At 47.7% G+C, this 19,161-nt stretch overlaps 1 protein-coding gene across 1 annotated transcript in view; it reads left to right on the plus strand.

The window, feature by feature from the left end:
• The first annotated feature begins 12,775 nt into the window (after positions 1-12,775).
• The window catches only part of KCTD8 (potassium channel tetramerization domain containing 8), a 41,177-nt gene continuing 34,791 nt past the window's right edge, over positions 12,776-19,161 (plus strand). Inside the window, exon 1 of the mRNA XM_026700039.2 lies at positions 12,776-13,878. Within this exon, the coding sequence (XP_026555824.2) occupies positions 12,951-13,878 (928 nt within the window). The 5' untranslated portion in view covers positions 12,776-12,950. The remainder of the gene's footprint in view (positions 13,879-19,161) is intronic.

Below are 19,161 nucleotides of genomic sequence, written 5' to 3' on the forward strand. Positions count from 1 at the left end.
TAGAATCTCTTCAAATCCAGATTAAACGTGCATGAAACAGTTCAATGCTTCCAATTTGTGCCTGCTTGCATTCTCATTTTATATATTTCTGACTCAAATTTAATTGAATCTAAACCCTTTATGGTTTAACACAGCAATTTATCGATATACGTTCAAGTTATAACTGTAATACCTCATTGAAAAAACCAAATAAACAAATCTTATCCTATTTATTTCTTTATACCTCCAGCTATTTTTAGAGAGGCATTTCAACAGCCTTCCATCATAGAACTTATGCATTATACAATTTCTTGGATATATTAATCTGTAAATCCCCTATGACTCCATAACATAGCTTATTCTCACTTCAAGGAAAATAGGCAATATTTTCTTCACAGATCTTTCTTTACAAAGATATAGGATACTTGAAATGGAATCTATAAGTAAAATTTTCTTATTTATCATGAAACAGGTTAGCTTTCACCCAGAAAAATGATCTCACAGTGCAAAATAATACAAAGTGGCTTGCGGATTGATGTAGACTCTAAATTATATTGTTGCACTCTCCCTCCCCTTCCCAAATATATCAAATCTTGAAAGATTTGACAAAAATCAAAGAACTTATTTATGCAGGGGCACACACTAACCCCGGCACGCAGAGGGCTAGCAATATTTATCATTTCATTCTCTTTATTATTCTCATTTATGGATTTATGATTTAAATAAATTTATTCATTTCCTAGGCAAAATGGTCACATAATTACTAAAAGTGAATGACAAATGGGGCTTGCCTTTTGAAAGCAAAGCTAAATCCCTGGGATTTGACTTTGAACCCCTGATTTATTCGTGTGTTCTAATATTTCCTTGATATAAATAATAATAATAATAATAATTTTCGTAGAATAGCTTTCCGAATCATAGAATTCACATAGACCTAAGTGAGAACAGGAAGAGAAAATGGCTATCGTGTCACCCCAATCCTTCTCTTCTCTAGGCTAGCCATACCCAGTTCCTGCAACCGTTCTTCATATGTGTCATGCCCCCATTGGAGTCGGAATCCAAGGAGGAAGACGAACAGCTGACAGGGAGTGGGAGAGTGGCTCCGTTGGCTGTGGAGGAAACTGGGGAAGGGCAAAGTCAGGCTGGGCAGAGCAGGGGAGAGATAGAACAAGGGAGAGTGAGTTCAGAGGAAGACCCAGGCCCACCCCCTCTTCATCCCAAGAAAGAATGTAGAAGAGAGCAACGTGGCTTGTGTGACTTACAAGGAAGGAAAGGGCCCCAATTCCCTCCAGCATTCCTCCTGACTGTTTGAATTATTGCCGTGCTTCTGTGTGCTTATCTTACCTTGCTGGAATTATTACCGTGATTCTTCACTTCTGGGACTCATTATCTTGCCCTGATGAAGTGATTGACTGCACTCATTCTGCTTACAGCGTTTGGACTGGAATGTCTGCAGGCAGAGGCTGTTGCAGGTTCATGGGAGAGTTTTTCTTCAGGCCGGAGAGTAAATGGAACACTGGGGGCAAAGTTGGTGCCAATAAAGGGACTCATACTGGTTCTCCGGCTGTGTTTCCTTGTGCCAAGCCCCAGGTCATCACAATATGTCTTCAATCACCTCAGTTGCTCTTCTCTGCACTTTCTCCAAAGTCTCAGCACCTTTTTTGTAATGTGGTGGCCAAAACTGGATGCGGTTTTCCAGATCTGGTCTTACTATGATTTTATAAAGTGGTACTACTACATCACATGATTTTGACATTCCGTATTACATCTTTAATGGCCAGGTGTGACTTTCCTGCATCTCAGGAAGAACTGCTTTGTGTCTCTTGCCACCAGGAGATGCTAAGGAAACAAGGGTGCAAACAGTTGGACCATCCCAAGATGGCACTTTGGAGGCCACAGGAACTTGAACACAAAACTTGTGTAGAACATCTTAAAGCAACTGGGCAACCTTAGGAAAAACATAGCGGTGATGACCCAGGGTGGGATACAAAAGCAACAAAGTCACAAAAATCAGGTGAAGTCCCTTTAATTCTTTCAACTTGGCTTCAAGTCGTGGATACAGGACTGTATGAACCTGAAATGAAAAAAATACCACATCCTTTTTCTCCTTTCCAAACTAACACCATGATTCTCCTGCCTGTAACTGTTGTGGCCTCTCCGGCAGCTGAATTGGATGAGTAGGAGTAGGAGTGGGAGTTAGTGTCAGCATCAAGGCAACCCGAAAGGTCCAAGGGGGAAAAGGAAATGGAGCTGGCAGAGAGAGAAAGACAGAGGTGGAGCCTTAGCCGTCCGTCAGCTCTCAGATGGAGAGTCAACAGCCCCCAGGTCTGGAGGTGGTGGATGAGGAACAGGAGGAACAGCTGGGTCCAGTGCCTGATGCACGGATGCACAGAAGGCAGAGGAGAGGAGAGCAATGGAAATCTATGGGCCGGTCCTTGGGACGGAAGAGCCACCACTGCTAGTGAAGCTCCACCCTAGCTCTGGGGATAAAAGGAGATGAATAGGTGTGACAGACAACTATTAATCTCCCTGCTGGTCCATCACTGGTAGCCTGCACCTCCGAATCGTGTCTGGGAATTATCAGAAGTCTTCTTGGAATCTGCAGCACCTTCTTAGCGTGTGTGTGTCTCTGCTGCTGGAAGAAAGCGAGCGCACCTTCCAGGACTTCTTTTGCAAGTGTGGGGAGAGAGAGAGAGAGAGAGAGAGACTCCTGGTGTGTTGGGCCAGTTCAGGGAAAAAGGGAGCGAGCATCACTTTCCACAGGACATAGAGACTTTGTAGCCTGCTGTGAGAGAGCGGTTGATGGTGGTCCTAATAAAGGGAACATTGAGTTAAATACACAGGGATTGCCATGTTTGGGAGCTGGGTCAGAACAATAACTCTGTGCGATTCTGTCCTGGGATCAGGGCTGGGCCGCTGGAGGTTTGTAGGGGTTCAGGAGACCCCCTAAACTAAGATTCTGTGCAGTTTGGAGAACCCCCCAAACCCCACTCCTGGCTGGCCTCTCCCCTCCCTGGAGTCCCCACGTGGCCTGTTTTGAATGCTAAGCGCAGGGCATGCGCAGAGGCTCGGGGAGGGTGAAAAACAGGCATCCTGGAAGTTCGGGAAGGCCAGAAATGGGCCCGTTTCTGGCTTCCAGAGAGCCTCAGGAGTCCAGGGAGGCCATTTTTGCCCCCCCCCCGAGGCTTGAGGAAAGTCTCCAGAGCCTGGGGAGGGCAAAAACACCTCCCCACCATGGTGCAGGAGGCTGACTTAAGGCTACACCCACCATGACCACACCCACCCAGCAACCGGGCAGAGAACCCTTTGCTAAAATTTTGGACACCTGCCCCTACCTGGGATCTTAAGGCAAATCCATTGCCACCAATCTCATTGCTGTGTGTGTGTGTGTGTGAGAGTGTGTGTGTGTGTGCCTTCCCTTTTTTCTTAAAGCACAATTTTGTCCCTGCTCACCATATGCTGGGCAATAAATTACGATTTACATCGTTATGGGAGAAGGCATCGCTAAATAAGTGCTATTTATGCACGTTGGCTTAGGAGGCTGTTCTGCACAGCTTGTTCTCTCAGTGCCATTGTGCAGGTTGTCTTTATGCAGGTTGTCCTGCGCAGCCCATCCTCTTTAACCTTACTCAGTATATTGACATACTATTTTTTAGTATTTTAGTCCTTATGATGCATTTGGGAGGCTTCAGCTTTAAAATGCAGCTTTACGGCGGAATTATGTTGTGGGGTGGGGTGGAATTCATGGGTTGTTGGTTTTTTTGCTACATCTCTTCAAAATATTTCTGGGTAAAATCTTGTTGCCTTTAAGGACAATCCTGCCTCCTTAATAATACAGGGCAGTCCTCGACTTACAACAGTTTATTTAAGTGATCGTTCAAAGCAGGGGTGGTTGCTGGGTGGGTGTGGCCATGGTGGGCATGGCCTAGTCAGCCTCCTGCACCACAGTGGCTGGGGGACGGGCTTTTAACCCTCCCTGAGCTCAGGAGGCTTTCCTTGAGCTTCCAGGACGGCGAAAATGGCCTCCCCGGGCTCCGGAGGTTCTCTGGACTCTGGGAGGCACATTTTTTTGCATTCCCCAAGCCTCCATATGGGCCCTGCACTGACCTGGGAACCAAAATGGGCTGCATGGCAACTCCTGGGAGTGGAGGGATGGGCGGGGCCAGCTAGGGTGGGATTTGCTGGTTCACCGAACTGGCCATAAAATTAACTACCGGTTCACGTGAACCGGGGTGAACCGGTAGAAGCTGACCCCTGGTTTAAAGTGATAACAGCACTTATACATTACAACTGTGACTTATGACTGTTTTCTAGTGACCACCTTTGTAGCATCCCCGTGGTTATGTGATCAAAATTCAGATGCTTGGCCACGGACTCATACTTATGATGGTGGCAGCATCTCGGGGTCACATGATCCCCTTTTGTGACCTTCTGTCCAGCCAAGTCAATGGGGAAGCCCAATTCATTTAACATCTGGGCAACTAATGTATCCACTGCAGGGAGTCACTTAACAATGGAGGCGAGAAATTCACTTAAGCAGTGTTTCACTTAACAGCATAAATGTTGGGCTCAATTGTCATTTTATGTTGAGTACTACCTGTATTGTAACACTGTGTTAATTTAAGATTGTATTTAAGATTGTATTTAATATTTGCATTTAGTGTTGCAGGCTAACTCTGCAATATAACGATTGCCCGCAGTTCGATCCTGACTGGATCAAGGTTGACTCAGCCTTCCATCTTTCCCAGGTCAGTCAAACGAGGACCCAGATTGTTGGCGGCAAGAGGTTGACTCTGTAAACCACTTAGAGAGAGCTGGTCTCTCTCTATTGCTAGTCAGTCAGTCAGTCCTTCCTTCCTTCCTTCCTTCCTTCCTTCCTTCCTTCCTTCCTTCCTTCCTTCCTTCCTCCTCCTTCCTCCTCTTCCTGTGATTAGAAGGCAGTATTGCAGACTAACTCTGCCAACTGCCAGCAGTTCGATCCTGACTGGCTCAAGGTTGACTCAGCCTTCCGTCCCTCCATCCACCCTTCCTTCCTTCCTTCCTTCCTTCCTTCCTTCCTTCCTTCCTTCCTTCCTTCCTTCCTTCCTTCCTCCCTCCCTCCCTCCCTCCCTCCCTCCTTCCTTCCTTCCTTCCTTCATCCTTCCTTCTTTCTCTTCCTGTGATTAGAAGGCAATATTGCAGACTAATTCTGTCACCTGCCAGCAGTTAAATCCTGACCAACTCAAGGTTGACTCAGCCTTCTGTCCTTTCGAGGTCCGCAAAATAAAGACTCTGATTGTCATGCTTTGAGGACCAGCTGTGTTTTTAATGTGACATTGGAGCCTGAACATTTTGCCATTCCCCATGATAGAATGCTATGTAGTTTAGTACAGGGGTCTCTAAACTTGGCCACTTTATGACTTGTGGACTTCAATTTCCAGACTTCCTCATCCTGCATGGATTTCTGAGGATTCCAGGAGTTGAAGTCCACAAGTCATAAAGTAGCCAAGGTTGGCTGCCCTGCCCTGGTGTAGAGAGGTTGGGCAACAGTATCATCCTCAAGTGTTGTTGTGGTTAGCAGGCAGCAGGTGCGGATGGCTGAGGAGAGCGAGGACTCAGATGAGGGTCCAGGACCATTAGGGAGTGGACTGCTGCCTTCAGAGATTGTGAGGGCTCGCAGCAGCAATAAGGAGGTTCCCGAGGAGCCTGTGCCAAGTGTGCGTGCATGCAGGATTGCTCACAGTAAAGAGCAGCTGCAGCAGCATGGGTGACTCAGGAGTAAGGCTGCAAAGTAATGACCCCTCCTTCAAGAAGAGAAAAGCCGGCTGTGAATCGGACATTCTTTGCAGGAAGCAAAGTCATTTTGAAACTCGAGCCTCGTGGACATTCCACTATCCTGAGTTTGTATTTGAAGATTCTTATTTTGCAAATTATTTCTTGTCTGTTATCTTTTGGAAGTCTCGTACAGTTTGGCAAGGCTTATCACAGCTGATTATTTTGCAGAAGCATTAAAAGGTTTCTGTTCCCTTTGGATTGTGTTTGATTCCTTGGAAAAGGGTGTGGGTCACAACAAGAGTGTAGCTGTTAATTGTGTTGGCCTCACCACCTTTTACAAATTTAGCCTGGGGAGAGGATGGGTGGGAGCGCACTCTGCCAATCTGTGCCTTCCAGATGTGCTCGACCATAAAACCCATCACATCTGGAGGCCCCTGGAAATTAGGGAACAATTATAATGCAAACACATGCAGACACACACACACACACACACACACACACACCCATAACTGTTGCGGCTGCTTGAAGTTACAGGCAGTTATGAGCAGGCGGTATATTTGCACTTACTTCCTTCAACAGGAATAGGCTGATGTCAGCAATAATTTTCTGAAGAAGAATATTTAATCATGGAATAGATGTGAACTGGAATAATTTATACCAGACTGCCTTAAGAATGATGGCAGAGCACAGAAGATAAATATTTCACAGTCTAGTTAAGGTATGATGGTTTGTGGGGCAATGAATGATGTAATTGAAATCCAAAGACTTTGGGTGGGAGTAGGTATTTCATTCAATGTTTTATTTCTTCTGAACATTTTCATTGAAAAATATACAACAGTCCCTTTCAATTTACTGACTGCTCACTTATTATTATTATTATTATTATTATTATTATTATTATTAAAAAAAAATCTTTAGTGAGATTCACAGCCTTTGGGGCTGGTTGGTAACTCAACAGTTCTAGCCCTAACCAAGGTAGCGCGCGTCAGAGGATATAAATGTAATATATATATATATATATATATATATATATATATATATATATATATATATATATATATATATAATTTATGTTATTATTTTATTTATGTTATTATTTTATTTATGTTATTCTTTATTTATTATTTATATTATTCATATTATTCATATTTATAGGATATTTATTATTATTATTATTTTTGAAAATTTTATTTGGGTTTTCACAAAAACAAAATACAAATAAAACATCTTTTTTGAAAATAGCGTGGTCCCAGGTTATCACTTCTTCATACAGACACAAAACTCAATTTCATGCTCATTTTTATATTCTATTCCATATCTTATTACCATTTTATATTTTCTACGTAGTTTTTCCCCTATTCTAATATTCTCAACTTTGTTTTAATTATCTCAATTCAAATCATTATAAGGAAGGGAAGAAAAAAAACCTAATCCTTTCCCTTCTCCCTCTCTTTCGCAGCTTCAAAATCTTCTTTGGGAACAAAGTTGTTAAGTTTAAATTCCAGGGTACCTTATTTGTTGCTTTTGCGGTTTGACCTGGTCAACCAAAACTTTCTCTTCTTATCTTCCTCCTGCACATTCTTTTCCGGTTGAGTTCTTCTTTGTGGTGGCCATTTCTGACCACTGCTACAACCGCCTTTGGGAAAGGGAGTAATGGCCAGCTGGGGAGGAAAGATGCAGCTCTCCTCAACCCTGCAGGCAGTCTCCCCCCTCTTCACCACCTCTACAGGGGTGGCTTAGCCCCGAAACCAGCTGGCTTGGGGCGCTCCAGCAGTGAGCACAGATCGAAGCCTCGGAGGTTTCGGTCTGTCGCCAAAGAAGCTCAAACCGGAAGTCCAGGATATTTATTATTATTATTAGTAGCAGTAGTATTACTCATCACACAGTCAGCCATATGTTCAGACTGGGTTTGGCATTTTTGTCTACCTATCGAGTCCTTACAAGGACCTTGGATGATGATGATGTTATTATTATTATCATTATTATCATTATCATTAAATCTTTAGTGAGATTCACAGCCTTTCGGGCTGTTTAGTAGCTCAATAGCTCGAGTCCTCAACAAGAACCTAGGAACTGTTCAGAGAATATAAGCTGTTCTAAGTAGGGTGGCTTTTTGGTAGAATCAGGGTATTCAAGTCTGATAAATTCAGGATTTCCAAATAGCCAGGTAGCCCTTTCGGTATAGCTCCAAGAGCTCCAATTACAACTGGGATAACACACGGTTTCTTTTTCCGATGTGGCTCAACTTCAATTTGTAAGTCCCGATACTTTGTGATTTTCTTCTTGTTGCGTGTCTACAATTTGTGCATCCCCAAGTTTTGCAATATCAACAAACCAAACCTTTTTCTTTTCAACTATTGTTATGTCAGGTGTATTGTGGGCCAAGTGCCTGTCAATCTGAATTCCGAAGTCCCACAAGATCTTGACTTTTTCATTCTCCAGAATCTTCTCAGCCTGATGTTCCCAGGAGTTGTTACTATACTCAAATCCAAACTTTGGGCACAGTTTCCAGTGAATGATTTTTAGCAACCCAGTTATGTCGTTCTAGGTAGTCAGTTTGTGAAATTTTGCTGCACTCACTGATTAAATGGTGAACTGTTTCATCTTTCTCATTACGGAGGCAGCATTTGCTGTTGGTGGTGACATGCTGAATCTTTGCCTGCATGCAACTTGTGGCTAAGGCTTGTTCTTGAGCAGCTAAAATAAAGCCTTCTGTTTCTTTTTTCAGTATTCCTGATTTTAGCCAATTCTAACTAAGCTTTTGGTCAGTTTTGCCTTCAATACTTTTCAGGTATTGGCCATGCATAGCTTTGCTTTCCCAATGTTTAATTCTCTTCTCAATTACTTCTTTTTTGTATTCGGCTTTTGACTTGGTTGTCTTCAAAAGGCCTCCTTTATGTACTTCCTTAATCATTGGCTCTTCACTTTTCTGGATGTAGACATTCAGGACGTGTCTTTCTTCTTCTACAGTCTGCTTTACTTATAGGAGACCTCGACCACCCTCTGCTCTCGGTAGATATAATCGATCAACATCACTTTTAGGCTGCAAGGCATGATTCATAGTCATAAGCTTCCTTGTTTTTCTGTCCAAATTGTCTAGCTCCATCTGGGTCCAGTCAATTATTCCTGCAGAGTATTGAGTCACAGGTATAGACCAGGTATTTATTGCTTTTATGATGTTTCCACCACTCAGTTTGGACTTTAAAATCTTGCAAATTCTTCAAACGTACTTAGCCTGAAGTTGATTCCTTGACTTTATTATGCATTAAATCAGAGGCTTCTAAAATCCCTGAGGACTTGTAGCCTGCTTCTGGTTTCATTGCCTTTAACATTTCTTCATTGTCAATTCTGTCATCTTCTATGACCTTGCCTACTTTGATTGCCATTGTTGCACATTTGTCAATTCCAAAGTGCATGCCAATGTCCTGGTTAATTTCTTTTGTGCTTTCAATTAGTGAATTCAGTTCACTTTTTGTTTCGCCAAACAGCTTCAAATCATGTACAACAAATGCGAAATTTTCAGTCCTTTTGAATCCACATTTTACCTTTTTTAAAATGGCTGTCAGTGGTAGCATTGACAGAATAAATAATAGGGGTGAAAGGGATAATAATAATAATAATAATAATAATAATAATAATAATAATAATAATAATAATAGAACGCCATAACCAAGTTGCTAAAATCATTCACTGGAAACTATGCCAAAAGTTTGGATTTGAGCATAGTAACAACTTCTGGGAACATCAGATTGAGAAGGTTTTGGAGAATGAAAAAGTCAAGATCTTGTGGGACTTCAGAATTCAGACGGATGTGCAGTTGGCCCACAACATGCCTGACATAACAAGAGTTGAAAAGAAAAAGGTTTGGTTCATTGACATTGCAATACCTGGTGATGCACAAATTGTAGACACGCAGCAAGAAAAAATCACAAAGTATCGGGACTTACAAATTGAAGTTGAGCCACTTCGGAAAAAGAAATCATGTGTTATCCCAATTGTAATTGGAGCCCTTGGAGCAATACCTAAAGGGCTACCTGGCTATTTGGAAATTCTGAATTTATCAGACTTGAATACCCTGATTCTACCAAAAAGCCACCCTACTTAGAACAGCTTATATCCTCTGATGTTACCTGAACAGTTCCTAGGTCCTTGGTGAGGACTCGAGCTATTGAGCTACCAACCAGCGCCAAAGGCTGTGAATCTCACTAAAGATTAACTAATAACAATAACAACAACAATAATATATTGAGGATCAGCAATGTAGAAGCTTTTGTTTTGTTTAATAATTGCTCTGGGTTTGTTTTGGGTTTTGGGGGAGAATTTGTTTCAATTCTGTTGAAATCAAGTATAAGATTTAGAAAACCTCTTATGGGTGAATGTGGTCGACTTTGTGTGTGTTTGTGTGTCTATCTTCCACTGCACCTTCATCTCTTGGGGACCGTGCAGCGACTTAGGTTTTGGATGCCTCAAATGGATCCCAAAGGGAATTCTACGATCACCAAGGAAGCGAAGAATTCTGGGGGGGAAAATCTGCTTTGTTATCAAGCAACTATTTTACACACATCCTGTGAAACTTTAAATATCCTTGGGAGAGAAGTTTCTCTCCTCCTGTCCTTACGGTTTGAACCTCTGGATGTTATAGCATTGCAAAACTCCGGGACCAATGATTATAACAAAATAACAGAGTTGGGAGGAACCTTAGAGGCCTTCTAGTCTAACCTCCTGCTCAGGCAGGGAAGCCTATGCCATTTCATTAATGGCTTGGTGGGCGTGGCTTGGTGGGTGTGGCAGAGGATACTGCAAAATCTCCATTCCCTCCCCACGCCACTAACCCGCTTTCCAGCTCCTTTCTCCTGTGCAGGGCAACCAAAGAAGACCCAGCCAATCAGCTGTGACTCCATGGGAGGCGGGGCCAGTCAGAGGTGGCATTTGCCAGTTCTCCGAACAACTCAAAAATTTCTGCTACTGGTTCTCCAGAACTGGTCCGAACTGGCTGAATACCTCCTCTGGTTCTCCTCTTCCTAGCACTGATGATGTTCCCTAGCTGGGTCATGAAACGTCTGCGAGAAAACCACCAAGCCTAGAGAACACCAAGAACCCCATAATCCTTTCTCCTTCTCTCTGCAAACTGCACTCCCTTCTAGCACTGATGATGTTGCCTAGTTGGGTCATGAAACGTCTGCAAGAAAACCATCAAGCTCAGAGTTCACCAAGGACCCCACAGTTATCTTCTCTTCCTCCTCCCCCTCCCCCTGATGATGTTCCCTAGTTGGGTCAGGAAACATGTAGCTCAGAGAGCATCAAGGGCCTCACACTCCTCCTCCTCTCCTCCTCCTTCTTCCTCCCTCCCTCCCTCCCTCCTCCCTTCTCCTTCTTCAGAAAAGGGGCTGAAAGAACCGACATCTGGGCACAGCAGAAGAACCACCTGGCTACGAAGCTGCAAAGCGGCAGCCGCTTCTCTCTCTCCGGGAGCGACGGGAGAATCGCTTAGCATCGCCTCTGCATCCCCCCCACCCCCCATAGGATCGGCGCCTCTTGTTGCTTCACTCTTGGTTGCCTTTCTCGGGCGCCGCTGGAGTCTGGGACCGTCGTCAGAAACGCCAAGCATCTGCCAGTCGGATCCCGGGTTGGCCTATGGATTTCTCCCCACCCCCACCCCCATCCGCCCTTCTTTTTCTTCTCCACCCCCCGCCCCTCAATCGGCGACCAGTGAGATTCAGGATTGCAGAATCGGAGCAGGGAGCAGCGAATCCAGCCGAACTCCTCCAAATCCACCCGGCTCTTCTTCTTTCTGGCTAGGTACGCGGGAGATCCGGCATCGCTAGTTGCAAAGTTGCTCCCCCTCCTCCTCCTCTTCCCCCTCCCGCCCCCCTCCCCTCCGCCTGCTTTGGAGGCAGAGCCACCCCCTCCAGTTTCTCTCCCCCACCTCTCTCTCTCTCTCTCTCTGGCGCGCGGAACTCCGAAGAAGCTCCAGAGCCGCCAAAGCTCGTTGCGCTTCTCCCGTTTGGCGTCCTCCCAAGGTCCCCCTCCCCGTCCCCTCCTCTGCCCCCCTCCAATCGCCCCCCCGGCCCCCTCCTTCCTGAACCGGCTCTGCTCCAGGTCCCCGCGGCTGCTTGCGCTTTGACGTCAGCCCGGCTGCTGCGGCGGGGCGAGCTGGAGGAAGCGGCCGGCGGGGACCGCAGGCAGAGCCGGGCGAGGGGCTTGCGGAGCCTGAAAGTCTCCCCCTCCCCTCCTCATCCTCCCCGCGCGGGACGACCCCGGCCCTGCCGCTCAAGCAGCGCTGAAGCTCAACCTTCAAGCGGGCGGCCCCCCTTCCTTCCCGGATCCTCCGCTGGAGGGGCGTCCCACCGGGAAGAAGACTGTCCCCCCTACTCCAGAGGGTCTGCCGAGGCGGCGGCGGCGGCGAAGAAGGAGACGCCCCTTCCTGCAAGGGAGCCCCCAGCCTTAGCCGCATCGCCGAGGGAAGCTGCCGGGGGAATCCCACAGGTTCGAGAGAAGAATTTCTGGTGGGGGGGACGTCCAGGCCGGTTAGGAGCCCCCTCCCCGTAGCCACATCGCCGAGAGGAGCTGCCGGGGACCCCAAGAGGTTCGGGGCGGTCCCGGCCGGTTAGAAGCCCCCTCCCACCTCCCCGTAGCTGCATAGCTGACAGGAGCTGCCGGGGTGGGAGGACCCCAGAGGTTCGGGAGAAGACTTTCTAAGGGGGTCCCAACTTGTTAGGAGCCCCCTACCCTTAGCTGTACAGCCGGGGGTGTTGAGGACCCCAAGGTTCAGGAGAAGACTTTCTGGGGGGGAGGGGTCCGACCCGTTAGGAGCCCGCCACCCGTAGCCACATCGCCGAGAGGAGCTGCCGGGGACCCCAGAGGTTCGGGGCGGTCCCGGCCGGTTAGAAGCCCCCACCCACCCTTAGCCTCATCGCCGAAGGGCTGAGGACCCCCGAGGTTGGGGAGAAGACTTTCGGGGGGGGGGGTCCCGGCCCGTTAGGAGCCCGCCACCCTTAGCCGCATCGTCGAGGGGTGGGGTGGGAGGAGTTTAAGAACCCCAAAGGTTCGGGAGAAGCCGCCTCAGGACGCCGCCCAAAGAGCCGGATCGGAGCCCCCGAAAGCCTTTTCCGCGCGTGGGGGCGGCGGAGGGAACCGCTCGTGGATCGAGGGTGCACGAAGACGCCAGGGGGAAGGCGGGGGGGCTCCTGGCGGCCGGGCCGGGCCGAGCTCCCGGCATGGCCTTGAAAGAAGGCGGCAGCGGCGGCGGCCCCGGCGCGACCCCTACCCCGACCACCATCCTCCCCATCAGCGACATGGTCTCCGGCTGCTGCCCGCCCGCGGCGGCCTCGGCCTGCGCCTTCCCCGAGGTGGTGGAGCTGAACGTGGGCGGGCAGGTGTACGTGACGCGGCACTCCACCTTGCTGAGCGTCCCGGAGAGCACCTTGGCCCAGATGTTCTCCCCGGGCCGGAGCAGCCGAGGCGGCGACCCCCGGCGGGACCTGCCCCGCGACAGCCGCGCCCGCTTCTTCCTCGACCGCGACGGCTTCCTCTTCAGGTACGTGCTGGATTACCTGCGGGACAAGCAGCTGGCGCTGCCCGAGCACTTCCCGGAGAAGGAGCGGCTCCTCCGCGAGGCCGAGCACTTCCAGCTGGCCGAGCTGGCCCAGCTGCTCTCGCCCCGAGTGCCCAAGCAGGGCTCGCTCAACGACGAAGGCTGCCAGAGCGACCTGGAGGGAAGCGCCTCGCCCGGCAGCGCCGAGCACCTGGGGCCGCCTCCGCCGTCGTCGTCGGGGGCCGTCCGGGCCGGCGAGAGGCGGGCGGGCTTCCTCACCGTCGGCTACCGGGGCTCCTCGGCGGCGGGGCGCGACCACCAGGCGGACGCCAAGTTCCGACGGGTGGCCCGCATCCTGGTGTGCGGCCGCATCGCCCTGGCCAAGGAGATCTTCGGCGAGACGCTGAACGAGAGCCGCGACCCGGACCGCCCGCCCGAGAAGTACACCTCCCGCTTCTACCTGAAGTACACCTACCTGGAGCAGGCCTTCGACCGCCTCGCCGAGGCCGGCTTCCACATGGTGGCCTGCAACTCCTCCGCCGCCGCCGCCGCCGTCAACCAGTACCGGGAGGACAAGGTCTGGAGCAGCTACACCGAGTACATCTTCTATCGTGAGTAGCTGCCTCCTTGTCTTCTTTCTCTTCCTTCCTTTCTCTTCCTTCCTTCCCTCCTGTCTTTTTCTTCCTTCCCTCCATTTCTTTCCTTTTCCTTCCCTCCATTTCTTTCCTTTCCTTCCTTCTTTCTCTTCCTTCTCTCCCTTTTTCTTCCTTCCTTCCCTCCATTTCTTTCCTTTTCCTTCCCGCCCTCCCTTTCTTTCCTTCCTTCTTTCTTTCTCTTCCTTCCTTCCCTCCCTCTCTTTTTCATCCTTCCTTCTGTCCTTCCATCTGTTCTCTTTTTCCTTCCTTCCCTCCCTCTTTTTCATTCCTTCCTTCCTGCCTTCTTTCTTTTGCTCTCTCCCTCCCTTTTCCTTCCTTCTCTTTCCAACCCTTCCTCCCTCTCACCTTCCTTCTTTCCATCCATCCTTCCTTCTCCCTTCCCTCCCTCCCTCCCTTCCTCTTTCCATCTTTCTTTTGATCTCTCCCTCCCTTTTCTCTCACCTTTTCTTACCTCCCCTCTCTCCTTCCTTCCTTCCTTCCTTCCTTCCTTCCCTTTCTTCTTCTTTCCCTCCTTTTCTTCCTTCCCTTTCTTCTTCCTTCTTTCTTTTCCTTTCCTTCCCTCCTCCCTCTCCTCCCTTCCTCCCCTCCTCCCTCCCTTCCTTCCTTCCTATCTTCCTTCCTTCCCCCTCCCTCCCGGCAGATGGACAGGGCTTGCTTTATGACAAGAAACCGCTCCTTAAAAGATGTCCCAGGAGTTGGAAAACTCAAATAGGAAGTTTCTATTGGAGGGTGTTTGCTCCACTTCCCTGGTTAGTTTTTTTTAAAAAAAGTTTCTTGCAGGCTTTTGAACACCAAAGCTTTATTATTAATTATTAGATTTGTACAGAGCCTTGCTGCCCTTCCACGCTGGACAGTTCCCCAAGTAAAAACAGAAAGCAACCCCCCCCCCAAAACAGTAATAACAATAAAACAATGTAACAGTAAACAGAAAAGAGCAAAAGGACCTCAAAACTGGGCAACCACACACACACACACACACACACACCACTCAGAAGGGGCTTTAACCCCTCCAGTCTAAACCTGGGCTCAGAGCCATGTTTTCAAGAAACTCCAGTTTTCTTCCCAGAAAAACTTTGGGGAATTTTGTTCATTAGAACCCACCATTAGGGTGGATCTTTGCGACACTAAAACGAATAGCTTTCTCCCCAGGTAGCAAAAAGAACAGCACTGATTAAACCGAGAGATTGTCCCGGTCTCCAGAAATTCGAAAAATTCAGGCTAGAGGGAAGGATTTGGAGCACAGTCTCCGAAAGTGTAATTTTCAATTGGCTGGGTTTGAACTTGGTTATCGTTTTCCTTGGTGCTTCCTTTTCGGAAAAAAAAAAAAAATCCAATTTGGGAATTTGGGTGGGTAGAAAAAGAGCTAAATGCATTATAACCCCTTAGCACTGTGCCCCATGCACATCTTAATTTGGGTTAATCGTATGTGGCGACAAAGGAAAGATTCCTCCAGAGCTTCCTTGGTTAGTGTGATGTTGTTGTTGTTGTTGTTGAAATGAATCAATGCAAACACTGTTGCTGTTTTTCTTTAAACACTTGTGATTGTATGACTCTTGACAAATGCATCTTTTCTTTTATGGACACTGAGAGCATTTGCACCAAAGACAAATTCTTTGTGTGTCCAATCACACTTGGCCAATAAAAGAATTCTATTCTATTCTATTCTATTCTATTCTATTCTATTCTATTCTATTCTATTCTATTCTATTCTATGCCATGCCATGCCATGCCATGCCATGCCATGCCATGCCATGCCATGCCATGCCATGCCATATTTCTATTCTATTCCATTCCATTCCCTATTTCTATTTCTATTCTATTCTTATTGTACCCTATGACTATTATTAAGTGTTGTACCTGATGATTCTTGACTCTTGTCTTGATGAATGTATCTTTTCTTTTATATACACTGAGAGCATTTGCACCAAGACAAATTCCTTGTGTGTCCAATCACACTTGGCCAAGAAAGAATTCTATTAAAGAATTGGGGAGGGGGAAACTAAGTCCTAGATAAAAGCATGAATGTCTTTGAAATTTGAGAGTTGAACTATCAATTCGCCTTGAAGACGGTTAGCTTTTTCTCTCGGAGGGGGGGGGGGAGAAAGGTGTGTTTCTCCTGATATTCTTATTTCAGGAAGCAGATTCACCTGCCTATTTCAACGTGGTTACCCTACAGCAGTCTTTTTAAAGTCTCAAGTAGGAACTCTTCCCTTGGATGTGATGTGGGCTCGATCCTGGTTGATATGCTAGTTCCACCGAGGGTGGTGTAAATTATGAGCTCCGTTCTCCGGCAGTTGAGGAGGTGTCTAAAGAAAGGATGAGTGAATTTGCTTGCTTTTATTTTGCACCGGGAGCAAGGAAATCCGAGGGGTGGGAAAAGTATTTCCAGGTTTTTACAGCACACGGGGGTAGAACGTAGCATATCGGTGAATGGATTTGATCTTTAATTTTGGCCTTGGTTAAGGCGAACAACCTCCAATTTCCCCAAAATAATCTTTTATAAGGTTTAGAAGACTAGAGTGAGTTTGAGGGTTGAACGGCTTCTGATGAGTGGAGGCTTCGCTTGAAGATGAAAGCGAGGTGAGGCTAGAAGTATGGAAAAATTGTTAATATTTTATCACTTCCGTCCCTTCTCATGAACTACAAAGTAAACAGACGCCATCTGGGCCTATTTCAGTGGGGGGAGAGAAAGAAAAGAGAGAGAAAGAGGGGGGAAAGAGACAGAGATGGCGGGGTTGGGAGGGAGGGAGGGAGAGAGAAGGAGAGAGAGAGAGAGAGAAAAAGTGAGAGAAGAAGAGGGGAAGAGAAAGAGGGGTGGAGAAAGAGGCACACATAGAGGGGTTAGGAAGGGAGGGAGAGGGAGAGAGAGGGAGGGAAGGGGAGAGAGAGGGAGAGGGAGAAGGGAGAGAGAGAGGGGAGGGGAGGTTGGGAGGGAGGGAGGGAGAGAGAAGGAGAGAGAGAGAGAGAGAGAGAGAGAAAAGTGAGAGAAGAAGAGGGGGAAGAGAAAGAGGGGTGGAGAAAGAGGCACACATAGAGGGGGTTAGGAAGGAGGGAGAGGGGAGAGAGAGGGAGGGAAGGGGAGAGAGAGGGAGAGGGAGGGGAGAGAGAGAGGGAGGGGAGGTTGGGAGGGAGAGAGGGAGAGAGGCAAGCTCTTGGCAAGCTCCAGATGAGGGAAGAGAAAGATTAACCCCGTGAATGACATTGACACGTCACCTGTTTTCATTATGGAATACCAACCTGAATGACGCCTTGATGACCTTTTGGCACCATGAGGTATCCCTCCCTCCCCTCCCTCGGGCGATACTACAGGAATGATCTCTGCCTCTCGTTGGGATTAGGGAGAAGAACACGATTGGCCTGAAGTTGCAAGGGATTTCCACCCCTCCCCTCTGCGACCTCCAAAAGGAAAAAGAAAAAAAAAAGAGAGAGAGAAAAAGAGAGAGAGGGAGGGAAGAAACAAAGTAAAAGGAACTCAATTGCCTTGGCATTCTGATAATCCCACCTCTGAAAACTCCACCTAAATGGTGATCCTTGTTCTGGAGTTCCTTTGTCCCTCTTTCAGACACATCCTACGAACTTAATGGAAAACCACCTACTGGAATTTTCTGCTCCATCGGTGTGCATCTAAGAATATCTTTCTGAAGGAATGTCTTCAAGGATACAGCCCCCTCCAAAATTTCTTTGCAGCCCTCGGGAATTTATTTCCCGTCGCCTCTTTCAATCGTCCACATCTGTGGGATTTTCCTGTTGGTGCTCCATCCAAGTACTCCGTCGATCTTATACAGGGGTGGACTGCTACTGGTGTCAGGGTCAGAGTCGGCTAGCTATCAGAATTCCGGCGGTTACCCCCATTTAAATCTTGAGCCGAACTTCCAAAACTTAAAAGAAGATTTATTAGGAGTTAACATGCCAGCACTGCCTGGGTGTAGCCGACTCTGAGGCACATCATTCCTTGTCACCCTTGACCCTGGTCTTCCCTCCACCCCCTGGGTGTATCATAATTCATATTCTCCAATGGGACACGTCCATAGGCCAGAGTCATCAATCATGCTCTCCAGTTAGAATTTTTCACAGCAGAAACTTCAGTCACCTAGTTGCTATCTTTGAAAACCTTTATGGAATGCGCTTTCGGTTTCCAAGCTGCCGCACTGCTCCCCCCTCCTTTTCTGTTGGCAACTCTGAAAAGACCATAGAAATATTTTATGAGTTGACAACCGGTTTGCACCGATTCAGGCAAGCCGGATGCTAATTTTACATCTGCTTCGCTGAACCGGTAGTTCCGATGACTGGCGGGCCTCACCCACCCTGCCCCACCCCTCCCAGGAGTCTCCTCACAGGCCTTTTTGGATCCCAGGGAAGTGCATGGAGGCTTGGGGAGGGTGACATAGGCTCTGGAGGGCCAGGAACGGGCCCGTTTCCAGCCTCCAGAGAGCCTCTGGAGCCCGGGGAGGCTATATCTGCCCTCTCAAAGGCTCGAGGAAGGCCTCCAGAGCCCAGGGAGGGCAAAAACAATGGTGCAGGAGGCTGACTAAGCCATGCCCACCCAGCAACCGGGCAAAGAACCGGTTGCTAAAATGTTCATACCCCACCCCTGGTTTTATAGTTTCAAAGGCCAGCCAGCCAGCAATCATTTCCGGAAGCTGCAGAACAAGCAAGCAGACACAAAAAGATTCCACTTTCTAAACTGGCTGGAGTCCAATGGATGCATATAAATATTGATCCCTTTTGGAAGAATTATGATCTCCAGGCTGGACAGAGCAGTCCTGTTTTTTCTTGAGCTTGCTGTTCTTTTCTCTCTCTCTCTCTCTCTCTCTCTCTCTCTCTCCATCCCATTTTTCCTTCCGGGGGGCCATCTCAGCTTGCAAAATTAGAGTTGGCTGTTGTGCAGTTTGCATTATTGTGTTGTTTTGTACTGTAGGAGACATTGGCGGGCAGAAGGGCAGGATAGAAAACGCTTGGTGTGAAATGGACGCATCCTTAAATTCAATATCCTACGGTTCCTAACCCCAGCCTCCAGTGCCAATTCATTTGACTCTCCTCTATGATGCTTAAGTTGTCCTGAAAGGACACCGAAGTCCTTGATATTCCAAAGCTGAGTTTGCTACCATGTTTCCCCCCAAAATAAGACCCTGTCTTACAATTTTTTTTGCCACCAAAAAAGGCACCAGGTTTTATTTTCAGGGGAGGTCATCCACTGACTGACCTCACCTGCCTGCATCACCCCCTGGTCTCTTTTCA

Source organism: Pseudonaja textilis, chromosome 6, assembly GCF_049901715.1.
Source record: "Pseudonaja textilis isolate UNSWEBS1 chromosome 6, rPseTex1.2, whole genome shotgun sequence".
In the NCBI taxonomy this organism is placed as follows: Eukaryota; Metazoa; Chordata; class Lepidosauria; order Squamata; family Elapidae; genus Pseudonaja; species Pseudonaja textilis.